Consider the following 14,411-nt stretch of genomic DNA (forward strand, 5'->3'; position numbering starts at 1 on the left):
ACTCATATTTCTGACCAAAATTCGATTTTTTATATAAAAACTCAAAATATCTAAATTCGCTAATAACTTGGCCAATAAGCGTTTAATCAAGAAAAGGAGCTCGATCTGTGATCACACTCATATTTTTGACCACAATTAAATTTTTTATATAAAAACTCAAAATATCTAAATTCGCTAATAACTTGGCCAATAAGCGTTTAATCCAGAAAAGGAGCTCGATCTGTTATCATTTCTGACCAAATCGATTTTTTATATAAAAACTCAAAATATCTAAATTCGCTAATAACTTGTCCAATAAGCGTTTAATCAAGAAAAGGAGCTCGATCTGTGATCACTCAACTTCTTAACAAAAATCGATTTTTTATATAAAAACTCAAAATAGCTAAATTCGCTAATAACTTGGCCAATAAGCGTTTAATCAAGAAAAGGAGCTCGATCTGTGATCACTCATATTTCTGACCAAAAATTTATTTTTTTATATAAAAACTCAAAGTATCTAAAATCCGCTAATAACTTGTGCAATAAGCGTTTAATCAAGAAAAGGAGCTCGATCTGTGATCACTCATATTTCTGACCAAAATTCAATTTTTTATATAAAAACTCAAAATATTCACTAATAACTTGGCCAATAAGCGTTGAATCAAGAAAAGGAGCTTGATCTGTGATCACTATATTTCTGACCAAAAATCGATTTTTTATATAAAAACTCAAAATATCTAAATTCGCTAATAACTTGGCCAATAAGAGTTGAATCAAGAAAAGGAGCTCGATCTGTGATCACTCACATTTCTGACCAAAATTCGATTTTTTATATAAAAACTCAAAATATCTAAATTCGCTAATAACTTGGCCAATAAGCGTTTAATCAAGAAAAGGAGCTCGATCTGTGATCACTCATGTTTCTGACCAAAATTCGATTTTTTATATAAAAACTCAAAATATCTAAATTCGCTAATAACTTGGCCAATAAGTGTTTAATCAAGAAAAGGAGCTCGATCTGTGATCACACTCATATTTCTGACCAAATTTCAAATTTTTATATAAAAACTCAAAATATCTAAATTCGCTAATAACTTGGCCAATAAGCGTTTCAAGAAAAGGAGCTCGATCCGTGATCACTCATATTTCTGACCAAAAATCGATTTTTAATATAAAAACTCAAAATATCTAAATTCGCTAATAACTTGGCCAGTAAGCGTTTAATCAAAAAAGGGAGATCGATCTGTGATCACTCATATTTCTGACCAAAAATCGATTTTTTATATAAAAACTCAAAATATCTAAATTCGCTAATAACTTGGCCAATAAGCGATTAATCAGGACAAGGAGGTCGATCTGTGATCACTAATTTTTCAGACCAAAATTCGATTACTTATATAAAAACTCAAAATATGTACATTGATTTATATGTATTCTTTTGTTGCAAGTCTTAGGATTTTGACAAAAAACTTAGGTTCTTTGTCTCTCAGTAGCGCTTCTATGTATATTTTATTCTATGTCCTATATGAATAAAAATTATCATTCAATAATACGTTTTTTTCTTTTTAACCCTTTTAAAACGGCTTCTCACAAATCGAACACAAGCTTTTTTAACTTGGTCAGGACAGCGTCTGTCGATGTAAAAATCGATTTTTAGTATAAAATCTCAAATATCTTAAATCGTTCATATCTTCGTAGTACTGCTATTTTAAGGAAATTAAGCTATTCTGTGATCACTCATATTTTATACTAAAAATCGATATTATGTTAAAATAGTTAAATATATTAAATCGTTCATATCTTCGTAGATACTGCGATTTTAGGAAAAATAAGCTCAATCTGTGATCACTGATATTATACTAAAAATCGATATTTATAATAAAAAAAAGTTCAAATATCTAAAATCGTTCATATCTTCGTAGATACTGCGATTTTAAGGAAAATAAACTCAATCTGTGATCATTCATATTTTATTCCATTTTAATCGATTTTTAGTATAAAACTCTCAAATATCTTAAATCGTTCATATCTTCGTAGATACTGCGATTTTAAGGAAAATAGGCTCAATCTGTGATCATTGATATTTTATACTAAATGTGATCTGCGTGATCACAGATTGAGTTTATTTAAAATATTTGGGTTTTTAAATATCGATTTTTTGTATAAAATATCAGTGATCACAGATTGGGCTTATTTTCCCTAAAATCGCAGTACCTACTAAAAATCAATTTTTAGTATAAAAAAACCAGTGATCACAGATTGAGCTTATGAACAATTTAAGATTTTTGAGTTTTTTTATACTAAAAATCTATATTATTTACAATTTTTCGTATAAAAACCAATTTTTGCTCAGAAGAATGAGTCACAGCAGATCGAGCTGCCTTTGTATATTAAAAGCTAATTTTCAAAGTTATTAACGTTGTTCATCTTATAGAAAATCAATGTTTGGACGGAAATATATGAGAGAACAGATCAAAATGCTTTGTTAAATCAGAAGCTAATTTATAAAGTTTATTTGGTTTTTCGTAATTTAACGGAATAAACGTTAATTAACACTGTTATTGGGAATCTAGGTTGTCGATTTGTTTTGTTTTCGTATAAAAAATTATTTTTCAGAGTTTAGCATGTTGGAAATATGAGTAATAGATTACGATTATTTTCCTGTTACCAATTTGGTATAGTATACGATTGATCAGATTTGGAGCTGATTTTCTCAATTGTACCAATTTAAAATGTGCCATTTTCATTTTCATTCTCATGTGAAATTAAGTTATTTGATTGTTTAAATATAGTTATTTTTAAATATATGTATGTACTTTGTACAATACTTTTGTATGAAGTGATTCATATGTTAACTTCTTTGTTTTATGGTCGAAATCTACTTCCGCAAAGACAAATTCCTATTAAAAATATTTAAAATAATACAGTAAAAGTCTCCAATTGGACTAACAAAAGCGACAACAATTAATAGTGGGAAAAGCTTTTACATTTAGCAATATTAGTAGCAAGTAACATTATTAATACATATATAAGGTTAAAGCCTTTAAAAGATAAGATAATGAAAAAAAGTTTTCGAAATAACAAGTGAATATAGGGCCCACCACCAACCAAAGACTACGCCCCGACTTTAGTCTAAATCTAACGGTGGAGCTGTGTTAACGTATTTTCCAATAAACGGTAAAGTGAAGTGATAAATAAGTGAAAAAACAAAAAGAATACTGATAAAGATAAAAAATGTTCAGAAATTTATCTGGCTGATAAGAAAATTATTAGTGGCACAAACTGATAAGACTAAAGAAGAAGCATTATTTTCAAAATATATGAACTAAATTAAAAAACATTACATTCAAAGAGTGATGATGTCATAATTTATTTTTTAATTTAATTAAATATTAATTTTCTTTTAATTTTAGTGAAAAAGTTAATTACAGCTTAAAAATTTTTTATTTAAAAACGAACGAAAAATTATTTACGAAAATAAAAAACGAAATAAAAATACGATTACATTTTAAGAGAAATACATTAAAAAACAATGCGTTTTAAACTATTTTTAGCCAGTTTACTGGCTTGTGGCTTCATAGCCTACGTTATTGCCAATGAAAATATTTCTACCGAAACTGAAAGTATTGCAGCATCTGCTAAAACAAATAAAGATAAAAATATTAAACAACAACAGAATTTCGATACAGTGTTGAACAAAAATGAGGCGGTGGAAATGGTTGAGGTTATACCAGAACCTAAACCCAAAACAAAGCCCAATCCAGTCAAGACATCAACCAACAAGGTCTTGGCAGCCAAAAACAATTCGTCTTTGCAACGCTCTGGGGCATTGCAAATGTTTGATGACTATTTGGGTGAATTGGGTTACGAAATTACGGATAATGGTTATAATTGGAGTAAGTACATACATACATAGTTTATTAAAAAGTACTAAATCAAAAATAAACATTTAAAGAATTACAGGGTGATCTATTTACTTAGTTATTCTAAATTAAAATAAATTAAATATTTCGTTTTTAGTTTGTTTAATAATTTTTTTTCTCTCAATACAATGTCTAAAAACACAACAATATATAAATTAATGAATGTGCTTTGTTTGTTTAAGATAAGTTATTAATTTTCTGATATTAGTAGATAACCTTTATGATGAGTACATATCGTTTTATTTATAACTTTTTATCATTTTTAACATGTACAAACTGTACAATTTGTAAAGTGAGTAACATGAATTGTGTGGTACAATGAAAGACAAACTTTAGTTTCTTTGTACATGTTAAAAATTTGATTTAGTGTTTACTTGGACTTCATAACCTGAAGTCAAAAATAATATATTTAAACAATTTCGCATATCAAATTTACAATTGAATCGTTGATTTTAAAAACCAGTTAAGCAACAAATTATTGATTTTTGATTTAGCAACCTAAAACCTACTTTTACAAAATTTATATTTTTTCCTGCAAAAGTTATCCATTTGTGTATATTAACATATATATAAAATTTCAAGTTTGCACTTGACTGAAAAAAACAACCTACGAAATATTCTAATTTTATTAGGAACTTCAAAAGTAAAATGACAAATGAACTTTTTAAAGAGTTTAACATCATATTCAAAAATAGATTAGGACCTGGTATTAGTATAAAATAAATCCCTTGACTTCTTTCCGCACTAAACACGGATTTCTCAGTATTTAATTGTGTTTGCCTTAAACGATGCTTTCAGCTTTACAAAATAGTAATCGCACAATAATTCAATTTTGGATTTTTTGTTGCTTGACTGTTTTTTGAAATAAATGGATTTCTCTGTTTTGCTTCAACATAATACGGGCAGTATTTAATTTTGTTTGCCTTAAACGATGCTTTCAGCTTTACAAAATATTAATCGCCCAATAATTCAATTTTAAATTTTTTGTTGCTTGACTGGTTTTTGAAATAAACGATTCAATTAATAGTGTTGAACTATGAAATTAACTACCAAAATAAATGCTGAATTGGTTTTTCAAATTTTACATTAATTTTTTTTCCAAATTTAATTTAAATCGTGCTTTAAAGAACGTAACAAATAGTTCATGTAAAACATATCGACCAGTAATTGTATTATCTACTTCTGGTTAATATGGGTTAAAGATTTTTAAAATTTTTTGTGTATAGTGTTCTAACTTTGTTATCTTCTAGGACATTGCGAAATCATAATTTAGTCCTCGAGAGATTGCTTATTAAATAATAGAAAATATGGCTACAATATGTTTTGTGAAAATTGTATGAAATTTTACTGAAAAATAATACAATGTATACGATAAGTTGTTTAATTATACCCTACACCATCATAGTCATTATGCGTTTGTGCAGATATTTGTAACGCCCCAAAATTAAAATTAAAGTATACCGATCGACTTAGAATCACTTTCTGAGTCGATTAAACAATGTCCGTCCGTCTGGTTGTCTGGCTGGCTGGTTGTCCATTTAAACCTTGTGCGCAGAGTACAGGTCGCAATTTTGATCAAATTTGGAACATATTATTTTTTCGGCCCAATTACCAAGCCTATTGAAACTGGCTGAAATCGGTCAATTATTTCACCTAGCCCCCATACAAATGTCCTTCCGAAATTTGACTTTATCGGTCATAAATGTTTAATTTATAAATGTATCTCCACAAATTGCGCTCCAAATAAGTTTTATATATACAAAATTCATGTCACCAAATTTTGTTACGATTGGTCCATAATTAGTCATAGCTCCCATATAGACCCGCTTCTGAAAATCACTTTAACGTGCATAAATCGCTTAAAAATGTTGGTATACTCACAAAAGTCAACATAGTCAACTTTCATATAGACATAAATTACACGACCTAATTTCATGGTGATCGGTCCATAATTGGTCATAGCCCCCATATAAGGCCCACTTCCGAAAATCACTCAAAAATATAAATTATTGAAATTTTAAAAGAAAAATGTTTTTGCTCTTTTACTTAGTGTAGGGTATTATATGGTCGGGCTTGACCGACCATATTTTCTTACTTGTTTTGCATTATATTCCTTGAATATTAAATTTTACATGTTACTGGTGAATTACTAGGTCTTTTATACTACAGAATCTTTATATTTGATAAATATATTCGAATCAAAATATGATTTTCAATGAAGAGCGGAGGGTATTTAAGATTAAGAACCAAGTTTCCTCAATGTAATTGCTTAGTGCTTGCCATACAAAAATGTTCATCTATGATTCTACTAAAAGCAGAAGAGTGGCATAGATAATGTTCCAATGTTTCGTCCTCTTCTTTATACGCTCTGCTGATCGTTTTGTTGGATAGACCGATAATAGCTTTAGCAGAAGTGTGTCCAGTTAACACATTAACTAGTCTTCTGAGTGTTGTCCTATTTAGGTTCAGAATCTCTTTTGTTCTGTTTTCCCAGTCTCTAATGTGTTTGTTTATTGTCTACTCTTTTCGTTCATCTTTAAACCATGGGAATTTGTTTGGTTTGTTGTTTTCCATATTGACAGTATCCATACGTGATCCCATCCTGGATAGCTTGTCCGCCAGCTCGAATCCGATAATGGCAAAAGGTTTCGAGATTTAACAATTTCATTCCTTAGGGTTTTAAGAACAGCTTGACTATCCGTAAAAATACGAGTTGGATTTTTGTTTGATCATTTCTCTTGTAATCAGTTATATGAGGCTGCAAAGAGTATTATGATCTTTAGGGTGAAAGTATTTACCTTATTTCGTGGAAGATCATTGCGAGTTGCTCACCAATATTAGAATCATAATCGGTTCCTTACTCTCGTTTCTTATATCATTCTTGTTCGTCTGGTCTTACGGTCTTTTACATCTTTCAGTGATAATATTTCCCTCCGGTAGTATATTAATTATTCTTTGGTGTCTGCTTGCATGCCCATTTACCAGCCATTCTCCCATTGTCATCAGTCCAGTTGCAACTAGAGCAGCTTCATATTTTACCTGTATTTCGATCGGTAGTAGTATTGATAAAATATTCTCAATATCTGTTTTCTATGTGGTTTTCATTGCATCACAGATGCTTTTACAGCACAGTCTCTATATTTCTCTAAGGATGTCCATCATACTATCGAGGCATACGTTATGATCGATCGGTCGGTAATGCCCCATTTCGAGCATATCGCTCGTCTGCAGAAAATCCATATTCTATGTGGGTTTTCTATCCTGCTATAAATGTCCTTCTAGTATAGTCTCCAGAAAAGTACTTGTACTACTCCTAGTTATTTGATATTCTTCGTTATTTGATCTAGTGAACATAGAAATGTCCGTCATATCGGTGTTTACAAAAACACATTTTCAATAATACATATCGCTCATTTGCTGCAACGACGTCATAAAAAAGTCATTTCAAGAAAAACGGCGATGAATGTTTTATGATATTTTACTATTTCTTAAATAAATTTTCAACAAATCATGCGATTTCAGAAATAAAACCTTATTTAAATATTAAATCTGTATTTAACCCATTTTTACTTGTCAAATATACGAGAAAACATGAATTTTAATTTTGACGTTTACAACGAAAAAACACTCTGATAAAACTATATGAAAGACTAAAGAACGGCGCATATTTTGTATTACTAAATTCAAAACACCCGGATTTTGAGTTATGACGTTGTTGCTGCAAATGAGCGATATATGTTTATAATTCAGAATTTTCATTATTTTTTCCCAATAAGCTTTTTAATGGAAATCATGTTGAATGCAAGTGTAATTCAAGCGTTGAATTCTAGTCAATCAATTGAAATACTGATGAATTACACATGATTTCAAAAGCATTCTCCAGTAAAAATGAAACATAAATTCATGCCATATGTTCTTTGTTTATTTCTTTCATGTTTAAAACATAATTAAATATCCATTCAAGTCAAATTCCAACAATATGTTCAAGTGCTGGAATTTTTGGGGCTATATAGTGTGTAAAGAAATTATACAAAATGAGTCACTTATTTTCATTTAGTGCTGATTTCACTTGTACCCTTAAACGTTATCTACTATGATTGTAATAAAATTGATATGAGTCACAGGACAATGCATTCATTTTTAAAACCAATATTAGTCGTAAATAAACCTGTAGTTTAAAACAGAAATTCATTTGCAAAACAGAACTTGAAATATGTACATGTGAATAATGGAAATTAAAAATTCTTTAAAAGTCTTTGTAATACTTATTTTCCATACATTTCAAGCAACATTTTACTGTTTGTAATTGTTTCACAATATTTGTTAACATGACTATGACCTAAATCGTTTAGAATGTTACAAACAAAAAAAGAACAAACAAACACAAATAAGAAATTTCCAAAAACAAAAATTGGAATATGAAGAAAAATGTATTTGTACACAAGAATATTTCAATTCTTTAACATTTTTTATCTTATCAGTTCTTTCAACCTGTTGATATTGTTAACCATTTGGTTTGATTGTATGTATGTATATTAGAGTGGCCCCGTTCCTAACCATATGATAATACCCTACACCAAAAAGATAATTATGTATAATTCAAAATTTATATGGGAGCTATGACTAATTATGGATCGATCGCCATAAAATTAGGTAGCATATATTCGGTATATTCGAAACTTATTTGTGTTGAATTTTATTCGGATACCAACATTTTTAAGAGATCTAGTTAGTTCAAGTGATTTTCGTAAGTGGGCCTTATATGTGACCTAGGACTAATTATAAACTGATCGTCACAAAATTTGGTACTGCTAGTTCAGCTTATATATAACTTATTTGTGTTGAATTTGGTTTCGGATATTTTATTTGAACTTTTCGAAACCTATTTCCACCCCGATCTGATTTTAGCTATATATTCAATAGGATTACAATATGAACCTAAAAATAAGCGTAATTTTTATAAGCTTTCCATTGGTATATAACACTTTATAATTTCATTAGGTTATACATCAAACATTTTACTTTGAATAAAATACTTGTAGTATTTCACGCTACATATATGGTCAATATCACCAGCAGAGACCTGCGAACGCCCAAGAGTCGGTTAAGCCAAATCGTGAAATATTAGGACATTATGACAATATGACATGATAGGAGACTTTGTGAATTGACCTTTCTTTGAGATACTTTGATACTTTCTTTGAGATCAACATTTTGAATGTTGTTGTTTTTTTTTGCAATAAATGAAAAACTAGTGTTATTTAAAGCCAATTTCATCCTTGGAAAAAATGCATGTGCCAAATTTAATTGAAATGTCTTCAAAACTGAGCATGTTCTTTGCTCACCAGTACTTTACCTGGTTGTTGTCCATGAACGGAAGGACAGATGGACATCATCTAATTGCCTCAGAAAATGATTCCGTGATACGAACGTGTATTTTTCACCAACCCACTAATTACACTGTGCTCGAAATTTACATTTTTTTCTGTCAAGAAGGGCACCCAGTGGGTTAAACTAATTCGGGTACGCTGAATTCAGTGGAAAAATTTCGAAATTTTGCTAAAAAATTATGTTTTGTTTGCCAAACAAATTTATATTTATAAAACGACTGCGAAGATTAAAAACATGTTTTATTGCTGAATTTCGGTTTTTTAATTTTTTACAATGAACTAAACCGTTTTTGAGTTACGCGAATATATGTTATGCAACCTCCTCCATTTTCGAAATAACGGTATATCTTGAAAATACGAGCTAACCGAAAAAACGGTTACCACCAATGAATTCAGCGTACCCGAATTAGTTTAACCCACTGGGTGCCCTTCTTGAGTTTTTTCAATATTCCGCTTTATTTTTGAAACAAGTGAATCCTTTTATTGATAATCAATTTTTCGGTCAGGTTGAATGAATATATTCATATGTATATCTTGTATATATATGTATATCTTGTATTATTGTTATTTTTTTTATGTAGCTATATTCAATTAATAAAAATTAATAATATTATTTATATCAGTGTTTATTATCTTATCAACGTATAACATGATTAAGTTTCTAGTAAATATTTTAGAACACAATAATTTTAAGTCTTCTTGTGTTTCTTATTTTTTTATGTGAAACTCGATTACAAGTACAGAGAATTTACTACAATTTTGAATGAGTAATATTTTGATTCATGGCAGGTGATTTTATAAACATAAATAAAAGAATTTAATAATTCCCAGAAAATTGATTATTGTTTGTAAAAATAGCCATTACACCACCATTTGAAACAATTCTGGAAACTTATTTGATTGGTATATTAATAACAACTGCAAATAAAGTTACTAAATTAAGCTGTCTTATACGTTTTTCATAGAAATTAAAACCCTTTTTATTACAGCTAAAGAGTTTTCAATATGATGAAAATCCAATATTTCGGAGAATTTTACTAAAAATATAAATTTTTCTATCTCTTTTCGTGTTATATTCGCCGATACTTATGCATGCAATTTTGACCTTTTAAAATTTCTAATATCAACCTGTTTATTTTTGGATTACTAAAGAAATTTTAGTTTTGTCAATTCTATTTTATTCTACATATTTTTTTTTTAATTTTAACTATTATAATTAATTGAGCTTTAAGTTTTATTGTTTTTATATAAAACTGAACTAAAGCTCAATAAATTATAATCTTTGAAATATAAGTATGTTAAATAATTTTGTAAATTACAGCATATTTATAATTATATGTAGTTGCGAATTAAAATTCAAATCAAAGCATAATTGTTATTGAAAGTGATAAGGATACTTAATATTCATTACAACCGAATATAGTATTTTAACTTGTTTTATTAAGGATTTACCATAATCATATTTTGCATAATGATTTCGCTTTCATTTAAATTAAACTTTAACTATGCACGAAATTGACACTTTTTTTTCTGTCAAGAGGGGCATCCAGCGGCTTAAACTAATTCGGGTACGCTGAATTCAGTAGTACTAACCGTTTTTTAGGTTAGCTTGTATTTTCGAGATATACCATTATTTCGAAAATAGAGGAGGTTGCACAACATATATTTGCGTAACTCAAAAACGGTTTAGTTTATTGAATTAACTGAAAAAAATTTCGCAATGAAATTACCTTCAAGTGAAGCTTAACATGTTTACAATCTTCGCAGTCGTTTTAGAAATATAAATTTCGAAATTTTTATTTTTTAAAACGGCATTAAAATTTTTTTTGTTGCAGACATTCTTGAAAGTTTGAACAAGTTTGATAAGATTAACATAAGCTTATATTGGAGAACTGTAAAAAGTATATAAAGAGAATATGCAATATTAATAAGAATAATGTAAGTGTATATTGAAGAACTGTAAAATGTATCTAAATCAGTTGTCGGCATAAAAAGAATATGCAATATGAATTATAATAACATGTTACGAACTAGCTTTATTTGATCATTTAGATGAGCTTCGTTGACATTCGTGTTGGTTACAGGCGAATAATCGATCATGCTCCTGGTGCAGGCGCAGATCCAGGGGCGAAATAGGAATTTCGACCCCTCCCCCAAAACCGAAAAGTGTTCATATATGGGGAAAAATGTAAAACAAATTTTAATTTTCTCCCGTCCCACAGTGGGTTGAATGGTACCCAAAGTGGCGATTAATTCATAGAAGCAGTAGTTTTAAAATATTATATTTTTTTTATTGATGAGTTATTATAAGCACATACAAACACAGCATTTTAGAAAAGAAAAGGTTAAAAAAAAATTGTTTTAACCCTTTAAGCGCATTATTGTTTTTTGGAAAAAAATACCTTTTTTCACAATTTATGCTGTAACTTTGGAATGGAAAGCGATAAATTATTGAATAAAATTGGAAATTAAATCATACTTAATGTGCTATTAAAAAATTCAAAACATAAATTTATTATATGTATTTACATTAGCATAAATTTAATTTAAAATCCAATTTTTGTTTTACACAAAATTGTATAAATTTAAAAATTTTTTCAAAAAAGTCATAAAAGAGAATATTAGAATTTTTTAGTACTGAATAATCATAAATCCATAAAAACACAGCACTTTAGAAAAAAAAAGTTTAAACACAAATTTTTTTTAACCCGTTAAATGCATTATTGTTTTTTGGAAAAAAAGACCTTAGCTCACAATTTATGCTATAACTTTGGAATGGAAAGCGATAAATTAATGAATAAAATTGGAAGTTAAAGCATACTTCATGTGCTACTAAAAAAATAAAATTATAAATTTATTATATGTATTTATATTAGTATAAATTTAATTTAAAATCCAATTTTTGTTTTACACAAAATTTTATAAATGTAAACATTTTTTTAAAAAAGTCACAAGAGAGAATATTATAATTTTTTCGTAATGAATAATCATAAATACATAAAAACACAGCATTTAAAATAAAAAAAATTAAAAAAAAAAAATTTTAACCCGTTAAGCGCATTATTGTTTTTTTTGGAAAAAAAGACCTTAGTTCACAATTTATGCTGTAACTTTGGAATGGAAAGCGATAAATTAATGAAGTAAATTGGAAATAAAAGCATACTTAATATGCTATTAAAAAATTGAAAACATAAATTTATTATATGTATTTACATTAGCATAAATTTAATTTAAAATCTAATTTTTGTATTTCACAAAATTTTATAAATGTACAAATTTTTTTAAAAAAAAGCCACAAAAGACAATATTATAAATTTTTGTAATAAACAATCATAAATACATAAAAACACAACTTTAAAAAAAATGTAAGAAAAAAATGTTTTAACCTATTTTGTATCAGAATATGTTTTTTAGCAAGAGGAGTTCTATCACTATAACTTAAATAAGTAAAAAACCTCAATAAACCCGCACGATTTTTTTCTTTATATAGAAGCTGAAAGTTCATATTTTAAGAGCATTTAATGGAATTTAACCGATCTAGCCCTGATTTTTTTTAAACTCAATCTATATATCGAAAAAACCCCAATAATGGAGAACTTTAAAAAAAATCTTAAAAAATATTTTCAAAACATTTATCTAAACAAAAATTATTTATTTATGTTCTCAAATACCTGAAGTAGATGGTTCCATTTGAATATTTCTACTTTTAACAGATTTAACAAAAAATATAAGCTCTTGAAATAACACAATTTTCAATTTTAACCACAGCACGCAAAATTTGTAAAAATTATTTGACTTTGACCGCTCACTGCCAATAAAGTAAGTTACTCACAACTGTAATTTTAGCAGTTTGTGATGTATTATTTAATGCACTTTAACCCAATACCAAACATGACTGAAACAGATAAAGTTCAGCTTTTGAATTAATCGCCACTTTTGGTATATTTCAACCCTCTGTGCGTCCCCCCAAACGGTTGACCTGGAGGGCAGGCGCGGGCCCTGGAGGTTGTGAGTACCAACCACTAATATGAATGGTGTCAATTGGCTCTTTCCAATGATAACGACATGTTAAAGTGAAGTGAACCGATTCCTAACAACCATAAACCAAACACGCTGCTAGTTTTGTGTCAATACACTTCCTCTATGATAATAAAATTGCCTACAAGTGATGCTATATGTACCTCAAATAAATTAAACTTTTCGATTTTCTACAACATTAAATAACAATAGAAATATTAAATTACGAAATGTATTAGCAGTAATCATTATAATAAAGTAATAAGAAAACCAAAATTCTTTGAAATCATTTAACTAAACCTTGAAAATATCTACGAGTATGAATATTAAATAACAATTTGAAAATAAAAACCAACAAGCAACAATGAAAGCAAAACGAACACAACAAATCTGCATACAATTTTCTTTTCTGTGAAATTCCTGCCACGAAATCTAAAATTATTTATGAAAGTTACATAAATTGAATTACTTGCCACATTAATCCGCACAAAAACGTGAATTTAAGTAATTACGACAAACACACTCACATACAATAGACATTCAAACTCAAGTAAGTATGTAAGTTAGTAAGAGACTATACAAAGCAAATTAGGAATTCCAAACATAATCATACTTAAAGATAAAACAAATGTACATACTTCATGGTGCAATACCACAAAACATAGGAGGGTTGAATGGAAAGTTATTGTAAATAAATAGAAAATATTGAAGCTGAAATAAACCTGCTTAAAACTCTACAAGTCTGGCACTATTTTATTTTATAAGAACTTTTCGTACGTCCCTTGTATATGCAAAATATCTAGCTTTGACATAATTGAACTCAATACAAAGGATCTTTAGAGGAAAATTCACCATAAATATTTGCAACTAAAACACAACACAATGAAATCTAAACTACACAAGGATGAATTACACACGCACACATCTATGCACACTGTGCGAACATTAGAGAGAGAGAGTGAGTGAGAGAGCGAGCTGATAAATTGTAATCCTAGTACAAATAATACATAATTTAAATAGCATAGAAATCTTTAACGTATTCCATACTAATGCTGTTAGAAAGCGAGAGAATGATATAGAAAGAATATTTTTTGGGAAGAAC

At 28.4% G+C, this 14,411-nt stretch overlaps 1 protein-coding gene across 5 annotated transcripts in view; it reads left to right on the top strand.

Annotated features, from left to right (window-relative positions):
* Positions 1–3,080: 3,080 nt before the first annotated feature.
* Positions 3,081–14,411, top strand: part of mesh (sushi domain containing 2 mesh) — a 97,446-nt gene continuing 86,115 nt past the window's right edge. For all 5 annotated transcript variants that reach the window (XM_065515982.1, XM_065515978.1, XM_065515979.1 and 2 more), the window contains exons 1-2: positions 3,081–3,156; positions 3,393–3,875. In XM_065515982.1, the coding sequence (XP_065372054.1) occupies positions 3,512–3,875 (364 nt within the window). In that variant the 5' untranslated portion in view covers positions 3,081–3,156; positions 3,393–3,511. The remainder of the gene's footprint in view (positions 3,157–3,392; positions 3,876–14,411) is intronic.

This window comes from Calliphora vicina, chromosome 1 (genome assembly GCF_958450345.1).
Source record: "Calliphora vicina chromosome 1, idCalVici1.1, whole genome shotgun sequence".
Lineage (NCBI taxonomy): Eukaryota > Metazoa > Arthropoda > Insecta > Diptera > Calliphoridae > Calliphora > Calliphora vicina.